We start from the raw sequence: 22,267 nt of genomic DNA, 5'->3' as shown, positions 1-22,267 counted from the left end.
GCGACCTCTCAAAAGCGTTCGACTGTGTCTCGCATAACATTTTATTGAGCAAGTTGGATTTTTATGGTATCCAGGGCATTTGCCTGGAACTTATCCAGTACTACCTTTGTGAGCGTCAGCAGGTGGTGACTTGTGGAGGAAGAACATCCTCCATACTTCCAATAACAACAAGGGTGCCTCAGGGATCAATCTTGGGTCCTCTTCTGTTTTTACTTTATGTAAATGAATTACCCGCCCACTTCTCAGAGGTGATGTCTGTACAGACTCACTCTTTAAGGGAAAGACATCAGAGAATAGACGCGATCAAATTTCTGGGTGTTTATCTAGATAATAAATTATCATGGAAGAGCCATATAATAGATCTGGCAATAAAACTATCGTCGGTTCTTTTTCTGTTGCACAGAATTGTTCAACTGACGCCTCCAGTAGTATGTAGAACGGCGTATATGGGACTTTTTCAATCAAAGTTGTCATATGGACTGTTATTTTGGGGTAACTCGGCTGCCTGGCAGAGAGCATTTAAGTTGCAAAAATCGGCACTCAAAAATTCTAAAAAAAAAACCAATAGATAGTTGTAGACCTTTTTTCAAAAATTTAAAAATCATGATAATGCCTGGTCTATACATTCACCAATGTCTGATGTTTGCTAAAACACACTCTTTTAGATTTAGCACAGTAAATAGTAGGCACTTATATGACACCAGATATGGGGGAAATCTCTTACTTTCACAACACCAGCTTAGTCTGACCCATAAGGGCTATATGACTAATGCCATAAAACTTTTTAATGCAATACCCGAAACCACAAAACAACTAGGTACACTTAAATAAATTTAAGCAAGTAACGAAAAACCTGATTTTGGAGATCTGTCCATACTCATCGGATGAATTCTACAATAGTCTTATAAAAACTTATTAAGAAATCTATAATAAGTATAAAATATTTAATTTCCATATAAATGCTTTTTATTAGATAAGTACCTTTACTCTAATGAAGTACGTTAAAAAAACGCAAAAGAGTTCATCATTGATAATATTGTTTATAATTTAAAGCATAATTAATAATAAATATTTATCATGTAAATATTCTTTGACGACGTCACTGGTAAAGATTACTTGTGTCGGTGGAATAAATAATGCGATCGAGCGGCGTTGCGATGTTGTTTCCTTTTCTCTAATATAGGGACGTTATCTATTATTAAACTTTGAATGTTGAATTCTTTATAGAGTATCTTATCATTTTTTATGGAGAAAATGCTTCATAGGAATAGTATTATTTTGCCCTGTTAAAATAAGTGACAAATTTTTATGATATTATAAAGTGTTTTTTTTGCCATTTCTACATAAGCATTTGGCATAATTGCATCAGAGATGTTGCAAGCAAACAAACTGCCCATAGTTCCACGGCAATGCTAATTCTAGCTTTTCAATATTCTAAGTCTGATATAAAAAAAAGATTAATAAATGAAATGAAGGTGGTAGAGGGAGCATTATATGGCCATTAATATGTCAAGAACGACTTCTATAGGATATTTTTCCAAACATACATGTTGGGAGATGATTCTGAAATAGCCATTCACTAGAAACATTTTCCCAAGAAACAGGCTAATAAATTCACGAAAACTAAATAAAAAAGGACACATTTCACTCATAGAAATTTGTCTTAGAAGTCAATTAGCTTTAAATTATCCTCGATGCCAAAGAGATCTGGACCACCATCGCATGAATTCACTGAGCAACCAACAGGCTTTTAATTAAGTTGAATTTGGTGGTCATAAACAGATAAAAAATATAATGTAGAACTCATTTTGCACATGCCAAACCTCGATATTACAAACATCAAAAAATTATTAATAAAAACTGCATTTTGGTATGATATACTGATAGGGCAGACATCACCTTCCGTTAATAAGGAGCAAGAGAAAATATTGCCAACATCTTCTAACCGCTACTTATCTCTCTCCATACTTCTTTATAGTATCTAACTGTGAAAAAAAGGACCGTATTTCTACCAAATTGAGGCTTCTCTAGAATTTCTACTAGCTGTCTTTATTCTTTGTGTGAGAAATGTATTGACCTCAATATCTTTGAATTAGCACCTTCTAAGATAGGGGAGAGTGGGGCAAGTGAATCATAGGGGGCAAGTGCGTTTCTAGAAATATGTCGAGCAACCGGCATCATAGCACGACAATGATCAGTGTAGTGTACATGTCTATTAGCGCGTATTGTGTCCTTAAGCATTTAGCTGAAAATTACTAAAATTAAGGTAAATATTAACATTTTTTAAATTTTGCGTGTTGTTTTATAATATTTTAAGCGAAATCAATAAGAATTTTCCCCAATTCAAAGGCATTTTCTTAATATTGTATGAAGTGCATACCATAATCTTATATTTGCTTAATACCGCGTTATGCTTAGAATGTTGCAACATTTATCTGTCTTTTCAAGATTTAATTTTTTATATTTTAAGAACGATCACGATTAAAGCGTCGACAGCTCACTCCACTTATAAACCACGGCAGGTTCAAACCCGTATTCACTGAAAAAATAGAAAAGGAATTATGTAAACACATAATTTTGTTGGAAAAACTGTTTTATGGACTTTCGACCACAGTTCTTCGAAGGATTGCATTTCAATTTGCCGAAGCCAATCATATAAGTCATCCTTTTAATAAAGATCGAAAACTTGCAGCAAAAGACTGGGTGAGCTCATTTTTAAATCGTCAGAAAATCCTCTCCATTCGAAGACCTGAAGCAACCAGCATTGCAAGAGTAACAGGATTTTCCAAATGTAGGGTTAATGATTTTTTCAAAACTTAAAAAAGACCTTGGACAAGTTTAATTTTCCGCCGCATCGGATTTTTAACTGTGATGAGACGGGGATTACCTGCGTTCAAAAACCGGGAAAAATTTTAGCTGAAAAGGGAAGAAAGCAAATGGGAAGATTAACTTCTTTAGAGAGAGAAAAAATACAACTTTATTAGCTGTTGTGTCAGCGCTACAGGTACGTTTATTCCACCATTTATGGTCTTCCCTGGTGTTCGAATGAATCCTGGTTTTTTTAGCGGTTCATTTCCTGGAGCAGTAGGATTTCCTGCTCCATCAGGCTGGATGGATGCTGACCTATTTATCAAATTTTTAAATTTTTTTATAGGTTGCACCAAAACAATAACATATTGTCCGAGTCTACTGATACTAGATGGACATTCAAGTCATAAGTCCATTAATTTAGTAAACCTGGCTAGAAAATCAGGAGTTTCTATTATAACCTTACCTCCTCACACATCAAATAAGTTGCAACCGCTGGACGTAAGTTTCTTTGGACTATTTAAAACCTATCTGGCAGGAGAAATGGATCCCTGGCTTACAATTCATCCAGGCTCTAGGATCACAGAATATGATATGGCTCCTATTAAAAATGCGCTTATTAAGGCTTTTACACCAATAAATATTATTAAGGGTTTTGAAAAAATAGGAATCTACCCATATAATCCAGATGTGTTTCAAGACAGTGACTTTGCGCCAGCCGAGAACATTCTTCAAAAGGAATGTAGGACAGAAAACATTAATCCCGCCGAGGGTCCCGTAATAAGTGATGAAGTCTTGTTGAGAAAATATATATCCAGATATCCAGAGTGCTTCTAAAGAATTAGTAAACAATTTTGAACAAGAGCAAACATCATGTAGTTATATGAGAGGAAATTGAGAGTATTGCAGGGGGGAATTCAGGAATGGTTTAACATGAACCGATTGCATCTCAACCCAGACAAGACCAACAAAGTTATTTTTACTCTGAGACCAGCTGACATATCAAAGGATTTTTATTGGATCCTCTACTTCACTGGAATTCCCACATTAATATTGTTGCCGGAAGGCTTAAAACATCTATATATGCCCTTCGTCGCCTAGCTGGATGTTTATCTGAATCTGGCTTAAGAACAGCCTATTTTGGCACCTTCCATCCCATAGCCACATATGCTATTCTAGCGTGGGGTTATGCCCCACAAACAAAAATGTTGTTTTCACTACAAAGAAGGGCAATCAGAATTTTGGGTAGGCTGGGTTGCAGGGAGGATTGTAGATCTGTTTTCTCTATGAAGGGAATACTTACCCTACTTTCCGTATATATATTGCAAAATCTTTTATGGGTACACAGGAATAGGGATCGGTATAAAGTACATGGTGATATACACAAATATGGTACTAGAAACATAAATAAGCTAGTTCCAATTTACCAACGCTTAACAAGGTGTCAGAGTGGTTCCGGATTTCTAGCTATTAAGTTATATAATAAACTTCCTACCGACTATGTGGATTTAGATTTGGAACGTTTTAAGAATAAAATAAAACAAATTCTAGTCTCTAATGCCTTCTATTCAACTGAGGAGTTTTCAAACTTCACATTCTATCTGTGAGGTTGAGAACCTACCTATATATTGCATTTCATTTAAGACATATTGTGATTGTATATTATGCATAGTATGTATATCAATAATTGTGTTTTGATTTTAATGAGTTTTATGTAGTGTTTTAGGAAAAATTTTATTATTAATTTTTATAAACAGTCACCCTATTTTTTAACTTTGTTTTTGCTTTTGTAACTTTTAATTCTTGACTTGTGTGAATACTATTTTGTATATTGGCATTAATAAATTGATTGATTGATTGATTGATGTTTCAGTTTCCACTTTAAGCCCAGTTTCAAAACCCTCTCAAAAGAAAGAAAATACCAAATCCAAATCTAGGCGCATAGAAGGATCTAAAATAATAACCAGTTCTCCTTACAAAGATCAATTGGAAGAAAAGTTAAAACCAGTGAAAGCTAAGCAAGTAAACAGGGACAAGTACTAGCAATGGAAAAAATATAAAAGAAGGAATTTCTAAGCAAAAGAAGTAAAGTGCCACGTCAAGAGCAGAAGAGAAACAACACAACATAAAAAAAAATGTCGGACGAAGAGAAAAACACATTATGCATTTACTGTCATGAGACCTACAAGGACACTTGTTATGAAGAATGGATAATGTGCATGTAATGTGGTGCCTGGTTATATGATGATTGTTCCGATAATAAGCCAGGTACAATTTTACGTTTCTGACAATTGTCGTTGATTAATTAGCATTCGGACTCACTTGCCCCATGTGGGTGACTCATTTACCCCTATAACTTGGGGCAAGAGAGTCATTTTTCTTTTTTTGTTTTAAGTTTGATATTTTTCCAAAGAGTTAATGTTTAGTTTATTTTTAAGGTTATATTAGTTTGAAACCAATTAAACTCGTGTTACAAACGATGAAAGTTTTTTTATTTCTAAAACTTAGTAAGTTATACGCCGCAGAGCCTTAAGGTGTCTCACTTGCCCCAACCTCCCCTACGAGTTTTTCCACAATATACTGGTTGAAGCGTCGTAGACTCCTTTTATTAAATATAGCTGGATGGTGATATTCTGTGATGCTTTTCTAGTACTTACTGAAGGTGATATATAACCCATGGGAGATCCAGGAAGAAGTTGTGTCTCGTCTTGCGCAAGCGGCGCCATCATGGATCTCTCTTCTTCCAAAGAATTGGATGCGCTTAGGTCTAGTAACTGACGCCGTCTGGTTATAGGTGAAGACACAGGAGGATGACCCTACAAGAATATGAATAAGAAAATGGGATATTTTTTTCTTCGCGGAAAAGTACTTACCTCTCCAGTAGGAAGACAAGGTGTCATGGAAGAGTTACTTCTATCCCTATTACTATTTGGGAAATGCTCGAAGTTCTTGTAGCAGCCGGTGCCGGTTTGGGAAGGGTTTCTTCCGCCAGCACCAGTCGTTGAGTCCCCTTCAGTGCTGTTCCCATCGGCGTGTGAAATGTTGTGACCTAAATAATGTCAGTTTTGCCCGATATATTTTAATTTGGATGGCTTTTTTTTTGGTACGATTTTTGTCCTCGCAGAAGTTGAAAATTGATAAATATTGATGCTACTCTGTAGCCCTAATTTTTTGTTTATTTTTGTAGTGTTTTTTTTTTATAGTTAATTTAAATTAGGTAATGTAAATACTAAATAAAAATTTACTTTATACGATTTTTTTGTTCATAGATTAGAAATTTTTTCGATAAATCTCTTTCCTCTAAGTTATTCAACCAAAGTCAATAAAATATTAGAAATACAAATTTGCAGATATCGAATTTTTGTGTATTTTTTTTTTTTTTTGGTGATTTGTAGTAAAACTGTGTAGTTTTTTTGGATATTTTCAACAAATAAAAGGCAACTATAACTATTAACGATTTATTTTGTTTAAATATTAAATCACAATTATTTATTTGTGAAGTAACAATTTGAAACGATTAATTGATAAGACGAGTTCATGTGATTACTTCATACTCAAAATTAAGTAGGAAAAATAAATTTTTCATTAACATTTCTGAAAATGCTTAAGAGGACAAACTATCCAAATTATCTTGTACATAAAAGTCATGAAAAGATAAACCCTTAAGAAAAAAAACGGAAATTTTGATTTTTGATGAGTAGTTTTCTTTAAAAATTGTAATAATTGATCCTAACATTAACATAAACATTACATGACGTTAACCAATTTCTTAGAAATTTGTCGGCCTTCTGTCTAAAAGAAAAAGTATATATTTTTATTTTCTTCTTAAAAAAATATTCCTGGTGTCATTTCTCTTATACAGGGTGTCCCGTAATTAATTGGACATAGGTTAATGTAGGATACCTGACATGAAAATAAGCCGTTTGAGCTCAATATCGCTTAGCAAAATGTTATTGGTTTTCGTTCTGCAGGGTGTTAAAACTAACTTTTTACCAAACATTTATTGAAATATTTTGGAATCCACTGGACAGATTAACCTAAAATTTGGCGTACTCTTTTTATTTGGGATGAGGAACACGAATATGATATCTATTTTCCCATTAGCACTAGATGGCGCCACATACAACAACATTGAGTGATTAAAATGGTCATAACTTTTTTGATGTGTATATGCTCAAGAACATTTTCGTAGTCGAAGAGCAGCGCAGCGTTATTTAGATCTGTATCCGGATAGAAGGCAGCCAAATCATCAAACATTTAAAGCGTTGTACGATAGATTAGGCGAAACGGGCTCATTTCGTTCAAAAAACGTAAATGCGGGAAGACCAAAGATAATCGGAGCAGATATGGAAGATGAAATTTTGGTTCGTGTTATCGAAAATCCATCAAACATTTCACTCCAGTTCAAAATCTTCTTCCTCAAGACTTTCCTGCAAGACTCCAATTCAGTCAATTTTTAAGAGAGCGCCAATTGAATGATCCATTTTTTTGTAATAACATTTTATTTACGGATGAAGCCACGTTCACAAGGAGAGGTGTTTTTAATTGGCGTAACAATCATATCTATTAGATGGAAAATCCTCATGCTTTCCAAGAACACCATTTTCAACATGACCTTTCAATAAATAGAGAACTTATTATAGAGAGAACTTATTAGAATAAGAGTTTAGAACAGCTAGCCCTAATGAGGTCATGGAAGCCATTGATGAATTAAAAAACAGCCACAGTAAAGACTCTGATGGAATGAACACAAAAATTATCAAAGCTATAAAAAATGAAATTATCATTCCCTTAACTAAATTAATCAACCACTCAATACTCACTGGCATTTTTCCAGCAGCATTTAAAACTGCAAAAGTTGTACCTCTTTTTAAAGGTAAAGGATCTGCTGATGACTATAATAGTTATCGTCCCATCTCCCTCTTACCTATTCTGTCTAAAGTGCATGAACGAATCTTAAAAAACCAGATTAATGACTATTTTGAGTCAAATCAGCTCTTTGCAGTAACTCAATTTGGCTTCAGGAAAAACAGGACAACAACTTTAGCTATAGACCATTTTACAAGTAATATCCTGGAAGGATTTGAAAAGTTTCTTGATACCTTGGCCTCGTTCCTGGATCTCACAAAGGCTTTTGACTGTGTGACACATAGCATTCTTCTAAAAAAACTGGAAGCCTACAATTTTCACCGGGAAGCAATTAAGATGCTTGAGTCATACCTGTCGAATAGAGTTCAGTTTGTTGTCTTTAATCAGAATAAGTCTGATATTAAGTCTTTGAAATATGGAGTTCCACAGGGGTGGAACCCATCTATTTATTGGGACCCATACTATTTCTTATCTACATAAATGATCTGGCCTTTTCACAGGGGGGCTCTGTTAGCACTGTTCTGTTTGCTGACGACACAACTTACTATCAAAGTTATCACCCTTCAAATATCATTAATTTAGATCTCCAGACCCCGGAGAATAACCTCTTTCAATGGTTCTTGGCAAATCGTCTGTCTCTCAATAGTTCAAAGTCACAAACACTTAATTTTACTTTGCGGCACAATACATTGACTGAGCATCCTGCTTTTGGAAGCTGTTCAGATGAGGCTAAGTTTCTTGGTGTTCACCTTGATCCAGGATTGACTTGGGAACAACATATAGTCAAACTGTCTAGTAAACTGTCCAATCTGTTATTCCTCTTTAGAAATCTAGCGGGAATTACTTCCTTGCAGGTCTTACTTACAGCATATCATAGTAGTTTTCACTCACAGCTAACTTATGCCATACTGACATGGGGTCATTCCTGCCATATAGATAAAGTATTTGGGCTGCAGAGAAAGTGTATTCGTATTGTGACTGGTCAGGGTTCCCAAGATGACTGTAGGGAATCTTTTCGGAAGCTTAAAGTATTAACTTTGCCGTCCGTGTACATTATGCAGTGCCTGTTGCGTGTTCACCAAAATCTGGATCACTATAGAACCCACCTACAATTTCATAATTATGAAACTAGGAATCGTAATGAGCTAGTGCCTGAGTTTAGCCGGCTTGAGAGATCAAGAAATGGAACCAGATACTTTGCACCAAAATTTTATAATTGCCTTCCAACAAACATTAAATCTCTTAGCCTTCCGCAGTTTAAAAAACAAATAAAAATGCATCTTTTGAGGGGTGCATTCTACTCATTTGAGGAGTACTTCTCATCACAATTTTAATTTTAATCTTATATGTTAATATTGTCTTAATAAGAATGTATGTTAAGTGTTTTAAGTTTAGTGCAAATATTGTGATTAGATGTTATATTTTATCTGCTTTTGGGCAAAACTTGTTAATTTGTATTTTATCTTTTATCCTTATTTGTAAGTAAGTGACTTGACTTGTAATAATGCATTGTATGTATATTATTATTAATAAATACTACTACTACTACTACTACTACTAAAATATTTGGTGTGGTATCTTTGGGGATTGTATTGTGGGACCGTTTGAATTGCCAGCTAAGCTTAATGGAGAACGTTATCTAAATTTCTTGAGGAATGATCTACCCATTCTTCTAGAAGATGTGCCCCTAAATTTAAGACGTGACAGTTGGTATATGCACGATGGTGCACCGGCACATTATTCACTGCAAGTCAGAAATTACTTGGACGAAATTTATCCTCATAAATGGATTGGTAGAGGTAGTGAATATCTGTGGCCTGCGCGTAGTCTCGATCTTAATCCCTTAGATTTTTATTTCTGGGGCTACTTGAAATCACTTGTATATAAAAATAAAATAAATGACCGTCAGGAATTGTGGCAAAAGATTGTGGAAGGAGTCAATACCATCAGGGCCCAAGAAGAATCGTTGTTTGGAGTCAGGCAAAATTTAAAGAAAAGAATTAGACAATGTGTCCTAGTGGATGGTGAACATTTTGAACAATTACTATAATCAACAGCCTTTTCTAATTTTATCGTTGTTAATTAAATTTTAGATTAAGTGTTCATACGTAACCTAATAAAAAAATGCGTTTATTTCGATAATGGTCCATTTTTTGGAGATAAAAGAAGTATACCTTTTTTGACTAGAATTAAATGCTGTTTTATTATTTTCACTCGCAAATGTACGTACAGGGAGGTCAAAAAAGTTATGACCTTTTTAATCACTCAATGTTGTTGTATGTGGCAATGGCAAAATAGATATTATATTCGTGTTTCTCATCCCAAATAATAAGAGTACGCCAAATTTTAGGTTAATCTGTCCAGTGGTTTCCAAAATATTTCAATAAATGTTTGGTAAAAAAATATCATTGAAAAAATAATAATAAATAGTAATATTAAAAATATTTTATTATGCTTAATGTTTTTTAATATCTGTTAATAAAGCAATTCATTATCAAATGCAATTTACCCTTTGAATTATCTTTATCCTTTCCCAATTGACGATTGCCCTTCAACAGAAAAGGATATGCAAATGCGTAATCATATAAAAAGTATAAAAAAAATCTATTTATATGGACAAATTTTAACAAATAGGTTATACTAACATAATTAAATATTGTAATTGAAGAAAACTGTGAAAAAAAATTAGTAGAAAAATGGTTTTATTAAATTAAATTTTAAATAAGTCCATGAAAATTAACAACAAAACAAATCCCAGTAATATTTCGTGAATATAATTCGCAATTGGGATACCTTCGCTTAGCCATACTCTAGAAATTAATATTGAAATTGGTGTAATTTGATAGAATTTTCAATCTTTTTTTTATGTAACTCCTTTATCACAAAAGAAAAGTTAAATGTAATAAAATAATATTAATAAACAGAGCGTCATATCTATTTAAATTATAAAGTCGAAATTATACCCATTTGTAATGACGTAATTTTTGTTTATCTTTGTTTAGCATATTCCAAACAGCGGCGACAACAAACTTTTGAAAAAAATTGGTGTCTGATAATTATTCATCTTTTATATACTAGGTTATGTGAAATATCCGCACTGTCAATCAAAAATATTGGTTTGTCAACTTGTTCTTGAAAGTTATTTCGAAAAGTGTTAGATAATGCCTAAAAAAAGATATAATAGGTATAATCAACAATCGCAGCTGATGATTTTAAATATATTGTTTTTTTTTCAACTGGAAAAGGAACAAGTCCGAAACGGAATTGCAGTTCAAATTGAGAATGTGATACAGCGAGCCGCAGATGCAACAAAATTGAGCACAACAACGATCGCAAATATAAAGAATGGGATAAAATCAGATCAGGATTACGCAGCCCGTATATATTCCAAGCAAAGACAGCAAAAACCAAAATTACAACATATTTGAAACATAGAATTCGGGACACAATTTATTCTATGTACGCCAGAAAAGAATATGTAATATTGGCAACAATAAGAGAAAAGTTCAGGGAAGAAATTGAATATTTTGAGTTTTCCATCGACTCCTTAAGAAGATGGATCAATAGTATAGGCTTCAAGTGAAAAAAATTAAATAACAGAAAATATTTGATGGACTTGCCAAATATTGTTCATAAAAGAATCAATTTGTTAAGGGAGTATATCAAAAATAGAAATGTATAGGTCCGGAAGGTTTTACTCCAGTTTTCATTGACGAGACGTGGATTTTTAGCAAGGGATCATTTTGTAGTAGCTGGCAAGAGCCAAAGCACACGGATTCAAGGAAAACCAGTGAAGGTAAAAATTATCTGGTTATCTTTTTAGATTTTTTTTTGAATAAAAACTATTGCCCTTGTAAAGGCCCTCTAACTTCATAATTTCATCTGTTTCATAGTTTCATATAATTTCTCTCTAAGACAATATAAGGGAATTTAACTCTATACACTACTCGTATGTGCATGGAACATTACTTATTAATTATATTAAATTTATGTTTTGGAAGAATGATTTCTAAAAGAAGAGAATTGAATTATCTTTTATTTTTAAGGTCATCGTTATATTGTGGTTCACGCCGGAACCAAAGATGGCTTCATCAAGGGTGCAAATTTAATATTCAAGAGTGGATTAAAGACGGGAGATTATCATGACAATATGAACAGGAAAAACTGGTTTAAAACTTAGCTGGTTCCAAATCTTCCTCCAAAGTCATTTACAATCATGGACAATGCAAGTTACCATTCTGGTTTATTAGAAGAAATCCCGAGAAAATCTTGGACAAAGCAGAGACTGACCGAATGGTTGAAGAAAAACAATATTGGCTTTCCAGAAAAAGCCATGCAAGATAAAATATGGAGTATTGCACGCAGAAACTGCCCTAGTGAAAAAAAGTACTTCCCTGATGAATACCTTTAGGACACAAAATTTCAGTTTAATGCAATTGAAATGGTATGGTCGGAATGTAAACGAAAATATGATCAATATATTTCCAATTTTAAGGGGTCACCTTCAGAAGTTCTGATTACATGGGAAAGGGTAATGAACGAAATTTCTATAGATCATTGGCAAAAATATATTTTTCATACAGAAAAGGTAATTGAAAAGGCTTGGGAGGCAATACAAGTGTGTGATGCCTGATGACATTCTGCCACTTGTGATGACGACTGACGAAGACAATATCTCTGATTTCAATTCTGACTCTGACAATACTGACGAAATTGATTAAGGTTTTTTTGTACTAGCACATTTTATTTTATGATCGTCGTTTAAGTATTCAATCATATCGTTGCGATTTCATTAACTTGGTAATACAATATGGCGGGTTTTTTTTTTAATTTGTATGCTTTATTTTTTGGAATGGTATTTTCATTTTAATGTGTTAACATATTCCTTCAAGCAGCATTTTTTTTCATGAACAAGTAAATTAAGTTGTCAGTATTTAAATTTTTCCCAGTGAGTTAAAATAATTTTATACCATTATTCACAATTTTTGTAAGCTGGGTTTTGTTACATCTACTGCTCGTGCCGAATTCTACTTTTCAAATATGTTGTAGATTTGGTTTTTGCGGTCTTTTGCTTGGAAAATATATGAGCAGCGTAATCCTGATCCCATTCTTCTTTATATTTGCGATCGTTGTTGTGCTCAATTTTGTTGCATCTACGGCTCGCTCTATCACATTTTCAATTTGAAGTGCAATTCCGTTTCGGACTTGTTGATTATGTCCCATTATTTATGATTAATTATAATAATATTTGTTAATTGTTAAGTTTGTTAATAATACAATAAATACTACTAGATTTTTTTTAATTTTTTGGGAATGAAAGTATATACACGAATATAAGAATATAATAATATGCTGCTAAAATAAATCATTTGTTAATTTTTGAACGTATAAAAATATATAGCAGACTATTAATTTCTGAAGGCGATGGTAAAGTTTCTAACCTAATATTGATTGGCAAAAATATCTACGCCATACGTTTTTTCTTACCTGGATGACGAACTACAAATGGGTATAATTTCGACTTTACCAGAACCATTTTTCTCTAGATCCAGTTAAGGACACTTTTTTTTAAGTTAATTATTTAAAAAATCGAATACTGAGACCCATATAAAAAGAAATAAGTGGACATATAATCATACAAAAATAAATGTAATGCAGTGCAATTAATTAAAAAACAAAGTGTCATATCCAATTAAATTCTTCCAAGGTGTTCATTTGATTTGGTAGTATTGAAAAAAAATCTAATTTATAATATTTTTATTACTAGTTGCTGGATAATTAACCACAAACTTCTATTATCACCTCATGAATATCCTAGATCTAATTACGCTTTTATAAACAAGAAGAGATAAGGGTGTACCAAATAACATAACATAAAAACTAACTGTAATGCACCAAAAATTAATAAGCAGAACGCCGTAGCTATTCAAATGAAGCCACACTCTCCGTTTCTAAATTTACCATATAATAGTGTTATATAGCAAATGAATTTAAATTTTTTTACGTAAAAGTGATAAAGTAAAAAGTATGTACATTTTGAAAAATTTATGGATCTAGTCGAAGTTCACTCTAGTCAACACTCAAAATTGCTTTCAAAAAATCACACAATCTTGTCTTATCAATTTACTCTTTCTCTAAGTAACCGGTTTTTGACTAGAAATGGTTTAAAAAAATTAAAGCAATATTTACAGACAAAATATATACAACAAAACCGACTTTATTTACTAAGAAACTTTTTTTTTTAAACTGTCTATTATTCACCAACAGCGTCGAAGAGGGGGGGCAGGGGATGGAATCTGTGTTTACAAGTGTTTTTCCGAACCTTCATTACCGCCAATCAGAGCACACTTGTCACCTAAAGAGAAACACAGTGTCAAAAATGTAAGCATCGTCTTTACAGGGTCGTATTATTAAAATCGTTGTAAATTTAAATTGTTATGCGAGCGCAAGCCATGAAGATGGGAATGGGAATCTTGCCACTATATATCGTCAGTGTCCAGGCAAAGTATCGTAAGCGACATTTTTTGCAAAATTGCGATATTGGTGTTTCCGGAATTGTGTAGGTGAGCTGCATCGACTTAGAAAAACATCGTTAGCGCCAAACGTCACAGAACGTCATAATTTCATTTTTTAAATTTACGATCGTATGCGCCTTCAATATATGTAAAATATCGCAAGCTAGATTATTATCAATCAGAGTAAACTTATTATCCACCAAATAATTTAAAATATCGTAAGCTTGTGTCGCTTACATTTTATTCGATAGCGAAACTCTTAAAACAGTTACCAAAAGATTCAGCATAAATATTGTAACCGCCCGTCCCTTACGATATTTTGTTTTTTTAATGTTTCGCGCCAAAATTAGAGTATGAAATATCACAACCGCCCAAAATATTCATATAAATAAACGTATCCGCCTGTCGCTTACGATATATGGGAAATCGTGGTATATCAGACACGTTGGTTCTCGTCGGATGTTAAATAATCGTAACGACCAAACTAAATCAGTTTTTTAACCCTCCTCGTGGAAAGCGGACGTGTTTTTAGTGTGTTTTGTTGTTATAGTGTTATTTATTTATCCTAAAAATGTCTAGGGGCTTACGGTGTCTGAATTTGTGTATTAAAAGTAAAGAAGCTGTTGAAACCCTGAAATTGCGACTCACAAACGAAGAGTTTTCCGAAGGAACAACAATGTTTCAAAAGTTACGTTATTTTTAAAATGAATTCGCGTAATAATGATAAATTAGAAAAATTAATTAACTAAATTAATGTTGTTCAACTAACAAACGGTGCCATTTTATTATTGTAAATAATTAGAAATTTTTAGACGTTGGCGGTACTCCCACAAACAAAGGGAGACGAATCTAAAGATGCTCCAGACCCCATGACTATTCTTGACAATGTTAATGACAATGCTTTTTTTGAGGTAAGCAACTGAACACTCCAACCATAATACGTCGTATGCACAATCTTATAAAGTAGAAAAAACGGAAAACAAAATTTGATTTTTTTAGCAAAATCCAGAATTATCCTTTCAACATGAAGCTACGGTACATTCATAAGCAAACGGAGACGAACCTAAAAATGATCCAGAAACAATTATGACCTACACTATTCTCGAAAATGTTATCGACAGTATTATTTTTGAGGTAACTGTGAGAACTCCACTCTAACAGGACGTATGCAAAATCCAACAAACATTGTCCATTTTTTAGCAAAATCCAGAGTTATCTCTGCAACCCAAATGTGATCAAGAAGTTATTATCAATGAACCATTAGCAGGAGGAGCCGCTGAAACTACCGACCTTGATAAAGACAACATCCCTATTATTATTATACAACCAAATGGAACAGTTGTTTCTAATGAGGAAAATAGTATTGCCATGAATTCATTCAGTGCTGCGGTAGGTAAGGATAAAGCTAGATACATCAAGGTGGTAGACAATGGTACAGTGAAAGTTTTTTTCTCAATCTTACTGGTGTATCAGACCTTGACTTCCTGATGAACGAAAGTGTTTCTGGAACCATCTTGCAATGAAACAATAAGTGCTGAAATTATGACGTTTCCATTCGATAATAATAGTAATAGAAAGTTATGATCCCCAGTCTAAGGTAACTTCTTCTGGTACACACACATTCTTTGCTAAAATTAACACTAATAAATTATTTCCTAATCAATACTAAACTACAGTCAGGACATTTTTCTTTTAGCAAACAGTGACAACTCTTCAGAACAATAAATCCACAGATGATAAACAAGCAATGGCTATGAATATTGACAGAGAAGATAATGATAATAATGAAGAAGACATTAGTTCAGAAGATCAAAGCAGTGATCGGGCTAGCACTAGTTTGTCCAAACATAAAATCAAAAAACCAAATAAAAGGCTAGAAAAAAAGAAACTAAAGAGTTCTGGTGTAAATTAAGCAGTAAAGCCGAATCCATGTGCTGGGAAAAAATGTCAGAATAATTGTAAATCAGTAAGTGAAACGGGCAGAAAGCAAATATTTAATGCCTATTATGAACTTGAGACCTATGAAGAAAAGAAAAATTGGCTAATTCAATGTATGAAGCAAAAAGAAATAGGAAGAAAACGTACCAAGAATAATAATTCCAAGCGACAAAAAACTATAGAATATAACTTAACAGTATAAGGAGAACAAAAAAGAGTTTGTCAGCAGTTCGTACTAAAAACCCTGGATATCAGTCAAATGTTTTTGCGACAAACCGTAAACAATGTTTCAAAGACAGGAATGATTAAAAAAGACTCGCGAGGTCGCTGTGCACCAAAAAGTAAGACATCTGAGCAATCTATTGAACATGTCAATGATTTTATTAATAAAATACCAGTGGTGCCATCCCATTATTGCCGCTCCCAAACAAAGAAACTTTACATGCTTTCTGAAATTGGAAAATTTTCAAATCTATACAGATTGTAAAATGCAAAAAATGGATCCAGTGAGCAGAGCAACGTTTTTAAGGATTTTTAAAGGTTACAATCTAGGCATTTATGTAAAGAAAAAGATAAATGCAGTCTTTGTGAAAGGGTCCTAAGTACAGGTGAAAAAAATGTAGAAGTAGCAGATTTAGAAAACTCTCTGCGTCGTAGAGAAGAGATAAAAAACAGTCGTGATAAATTTAAAAAAGATCAAGAACATTGCGACCCAGATTTCATGTGTGCATCTTTTAATCTACAGAAGGTGTTAACTACGCCACACGGAAACAGTATACTTTTATATTATGCTCGTAAATTAGCTGTTTACATTTTCACGGTATATGAAAGTATAACAAAAAACGGTTTTTGTTTCCTGTGGAACGAGACTTTGGGAAAAAAAAGGTTCAAACGAAGTTTGCACTGCCCTACAAAAATACCTTGAACTTTTGGATCAACGTATTTCTCCTGAAATATCCGAACTTTCCCTGTACTGCGATAATTGCAGTGGACAAAATAAAAACAAACAAGTTTTGGCAATGATTAACACATTTCTTAAAACATCTATTCACTTAACAAAAATCACATTAAACTATCTAATTGCCGGCCATACATACACGCCTATTGATTCTATGCATTCCACTATAAAATCATTTATATCAAAAAGAACCATTTCGCACCTTCAATGTGGAAATCTGCTATAAGTCTTGCAAGGCACACGTCAATTATTAAACTATGACAATTTTCTGAACTATTCAACCATTGCAAAAGGGGTTTCTAATTTTTCCCAGTATGTTGAAGACACAGAAACTACTGAACAACCTGAATCAATTTTAAAGAAAAAACGAACTAAAACTAGAAGCAAAAAACCTAAATTAGTCAAAGGTAAGCCCCTTCAAATTTCCAAAATTCGGGTAGTAAAAATGGAAGCAGAAAATCCAAAATACATGACAGTTCAGTATAGTTATTTGCAAGGGTTAGCCAATGAACAGCACTTTCCTATTAAAAATGACGAAGAGCCCCTTAATAAATGCTACACTTCGGCGGCTAAATACAAAGATCTCAGCAAATTATGTTTGCAGTCAGCTATTCCAAAGGACTATCATACCGAATTCATTAGTCTGCCACATTCGCAGGACATTATAGACGTATTACCGGACACAGATGAAGAGGACGAAGGCGTTTATTAAAAACGTAACGTAAAGTAAAAAAGTAAAAAAGTAAAACGTAAGGCGTAACATTAAAAATATGGAATGGAATTCCCAAAACGCATTTTTAAAATATCATAAGCGACCTTTATTTAACATAATATTAATAGTTTTTGGAAATTGGCTTTAAAGTAATAAAACAATACCTCTTCCCCATACATCCTTCACAACAAAACAAAAATTTATTAGAAATAATGAAAAATAAACGTTTTTTGCGTTTCCTGTAAAATTACTAAAATGGCGCATAAGATATTTTGCCTGGACAGTGACGATATATGTTTATCAAAATTAGTTATAAAATTATAAGTACTAGTGAATATGAGTTTTGTGAGCAAACCACAAGTTCCTTAATGTTATAATTATTTAATATTGTTAATGCAAAAAACAAGCAACTCATTAATTTTCAATACGCTTGTTAGTGGTTATACATTTGTTATCATTAATATTAATCAGCGTAAAGTCGGTGGACGTTTGGATATCTGCAAATATGTATTTATAATTCCCAGAATTTAGGGACTTTGGTGAAAGCCGATTTATTTATTTATGAAATAATTCTGCGGATGAATAGTTAATTACACATAAAAATTTATTGTTGCGTTAATATGATCATTCTTGTGTATTTTCAACATTATATAATAACATAAATAATTTTAATTTTAGTTAAAATTAAATTTAAAAGTTAAGTTATTCTTTTTATAGAGAAAAAAAATAATAAAAACCCTAAGTCTCGGTCTCAAAATATTTTTTATATGTCCGGAAGGTTACATGTTTTTCTTAAAAAAGCATCATCAGACCTACAATAAACAGAAAAACACACTTAATTACAATAAAACCCTACACTAAAACAACTGATGCTTTTTAAGCGAAACATGTAACCTTCGGCACGTATAAAAAATATTTTGAGACCGAGATTTAGGGTTTTTATTATTTTTTCTCTACTTACGTAGGTCTCTTTGAGATAATGGACGAGTTCTTCCAATTATTTTTTTTTATGTTGGAAATATAGATTCTATAGAAATATCTACTTTTAAAGTATTTGGAAATGGTAATTGAGGTCTTGAAATTAAGCCTAAAAACATCTAGGCTAGCAGAATTGATTTGGCTTTAAAAGATTCACAATGTATGCCTTGCAAGATTCAATTTTAACCTTTTAAACATCTAGGCTGATATAATTAATTTGACTTTAAAAATCCGGAATCCGAGTTATTTCTAGGTTAATATATTAAGTGGCTTTCTGGGCTACGGAGATATTGATTTAGTCTTAACAGGTCCAAAATTGGGAGCTTAAGATGGAATTGTCGAATGAACTTTAAAAGATTTGGAATTCTATTCTCTTTCTAGGTTTGCAATAGTAATAAGACATCGAAAGAGGGGACGTTTAGCCTAGAATTATATATGGATAATATTACTATTTTAAGGTTTGTAATGAGATCTTGTTGTAAATTGAAAGAGTCTTAGAGGACTAGAGATTGGTTTATAAATATCTATTATCGATTAAGTTAACATTAAACACTTTAAATTTTTGGAATTTTCTACTTTTTACTAGAAATTAGTACAATTTATTTATTCTTAAAAATATTCGAAAAACTCGTGTACGCAGCCTTAACAACGTTTGACTAATTCCACATTTTTCTGCTCGACAGTGTGACACTAGCAGTTGAGCAAAGTGAGTGTGTTTGCGTTCGGCTCTCTTATTTTATGTCAACAAAGTAATTTTTACGTTTCATCTAAAAAGTGTGGAAACAAGAAATTTATGTGTAAGTACACCACTTTTTTGTTTCTAATCAATTTTTTATGTTTTTGCTAAGGTTTAGCAGCATAAACTTGTTAGTTTTAATTAAAGAGTTTAAAGAAAAATAATATTTTGCCAAAAAAAAAACCTAAAGGGGACAATTGAAACAAGATGTAAATAATTTTACGGGGACGGAAAACATAATTTATAGAAGGCTTTTGGTATTATTTTTGCGTAAACTGATTAACTGATTGTAACAAACTCTCTGAGGGCTATTATTTTGTTATAGAATGTCACGTGAAAGGGTCAGGAAAACAAATAGAGGTATCAAATCCAACTTGGTTTACGAAAATGCGTATAGGGAGGTTATTGAAAATGGGGCATCTGTAAGGTCTGCGGCAGATTTGTTTGAACTGAATCATGTTACATTAGCCAGATTTATTAAGAAAAAGAAAGAATCTATTGGACAAGGGTCCACTGAACCTATAACAATGGGATATAGGTGCGTACGACGAGTATTTAACGTTGCGCAGGAAAAGTCCATTGTTAAATACATAATAAAGGCATCTCAAATATTTTACGGTCTATCGCCAAAAGAAATGGGTAAACTGGCCTACCAAATAGCCGTAAAATATTCATTAAATATGCCCAATACATGGACTAAAAACTCATTGGCAGAAGAAGATTGGTTTTCCGGGTTTATCAAACGTTATCCTGAACTATCAATCCGTTGTCCCCAGGCTACAAACCTTTCAAGAGCGATCAGTTTTAACTCAACAAATGTACAACTTTTCTTTGACAATCTTGCCACGGTAATGGACAGATATAAATTTCAAGCGAAGGACATTTATAATATAGACGAAACCGGTGTTACGACGATACAAAAACCTGCTAAAATCGTAGCAGAAAAGGGACGCAAACAGGTAGGGGCACTTACATCAGGAGAACGTGGCACTTTGGTTACAGTAGCAATAGCGGTAAATGCAATTGGAAATAGCATCCCACCAATCTCTATCTTTCCAAGATTAAGATATCAGGATCATTTCGTTCGTGACGGTCCACCTGGGTGCATTGGAGCAGGAAATGCTAGTGGATGGATGCAAGAAGATAAACTCTTGCTATAGTTAAGACACTTTCAAGAACATACAAACAGTTCAATTGAAAATAAAGTTTTGCTTTTAATAGATAACCATCGATCTCATGTAAGCATACCATGCTTGGACTTTTGCAAAGAAAACAGCATTGTTGTCCTCTCATTTCCCCCACACTGTTCACATAAACTACAACTTGTGGATCGATCGATTTATGGTCCATTTAAAAAAGCTGTAAATTCAACTTGCGATTCTTGGATGAGAAACAACCCAGGCAAAACGATGACAATTTATGACATCCCCAGCATCGTTAAACAGAGTCTCCCTATGGTTTTAACACAATCTAATATTGTTGCTGGATTCCAGCGCACTAGTATATGGCCGTTTAATCGAGATATTTTTACGGCTTTGGATTTTGCTCCATCATATGTAACTGACAGACCTGCTACCGAAAATTTGCAGTTAAATATCCCCCAAGAAGTCCAGGTAGTAGGTTCAAGAGAGAATAAAGATTTAAGCAGCACTGATTCTTTTCCAAATTAGTAAAATCTAACTCTCCAAGAAGGTCAACGAGCGGAACTGTTTCGTTAGAGCCACCAAACACCCCGCCTCCAGTTGCATCTACAAGTGTCCAGCCAGCCTCTAACCTCTCTTTGGATGTGTTTTCACCTGAGCTAATAAGGCCGTTACCAAAAGCTCTTCCTCGGAAAACTACAGGGAAACGCAAAAGTAGAAAATCCACCATTTATACGGATACACCAGAAAAAGATGCTATTCAACAAGAATATGAAGCAAAAAAAAAAAGTGAAAAAAAAAATTATATAATAAGTAAAATAACCTGATTTAAAATATACAAGGAATTAATAAATGTCCTTGTAAAAAATTTTTAGCTGTAAATATGATTTTCTCTAAGAGTTTGTTTCAATTGTCCCCGGTCTCCCCTATGTAATATTTTTAGGTTGAAAATTAATATTAGGTTGTCTTGAAAGATTCTTCTCTAGATATACAATATTGGCGTAGACTTAGAATATTCTAAATTTAGGTCTTAGAAGACCAATCTCAATTAAACCTAAAATATCTAGGGTAAAAAGTATTTACTTAAGTTAAAAAAAATACCCTCTTACTGGGAAAGAAAAAACAAAATTTCATCAAATCCAATAAAAACCCTTAAGTAAACACAGATTTCCCAATAACACTTGGAAAATGTATGGCAACCCTCAAGTTATTTTCTCAAGAGGTTACGTCAAGAACTACACCCTGAACAGCAATTTATTGAGGCTTCCCCTGTTTCAAATATTGCTATCGACATATAAATAAGTAGAAAACAACTGAATTTTTAGGCATTCAATAATTGTAAAAAAGGTTCAGGCCATAAAAAATGGTTCTTAGACAAATATGTATTTATATTTTGTCGAGCTCTGTGAGGTCTTCATCAGCACTATAAAAATTAGTTATCTATCATTGCTCTAATGTGAAAATAAAATAAAGGGCGAAAATAATTAATTTTATTTTAATTTATTTAAATGCTTGTTATTCCAGTCAAATGAAGGATTATATAAAGATAAAATATTAAAAAAAAACTTAAAGAAAAGAAAAAAAAAACTAATCTAGTCATAGTTTTTTTTT

The 22,267-nt window shown here is 33.0% G+C and overlaps 1 protein-coding gene across 1 annotated transcript in view; it reads right to left on the bottom strand.

The window, feature by feature from the left end:
• LOC126739835 (potassium voltage-gated channel protein Shab) overlaps positions 1-22,267 on the bottom strand; it is a 130,235-nt gene that overhangs the window by 26,662 nt on the left and 81,306 nt on the right. The window contains exons 7-8 of the mRNA XM_050445687.1: positions 5,682-5,857; positions 5,466-5,624 (exon numbers count right to left, since the gene is read on the bottom strand). Coding sequence (XP_050301644.1) covers positions 5,466-5,624; positions 5,682-5,857 — 335 coding nt within the window. The remainder of the gene's footprint in view (positions 1-5,465; positions 5,625-5,681; positions 5,858-22,267) is intronic.

Source organism: Anthonomus grandis, chromosome 1 (assembly GCF_022605725.1).
Source record: "Anthonomus grandis grandis chromosome 1, icAntGran1.3, whole genome shotgun sequence".
Taxonomy (NCBI): domain Eukaryota; kingdom Metazoa; phylum Arthropoda; class Insecta; order Coleoptera; family Curculionidae; genus Anthonomus; species Anthonomus grandis.
Note: the sequence above shows the minus strand (reverse complement) of the source record. Positions and strands in the feature narration are given on the sequence as shown.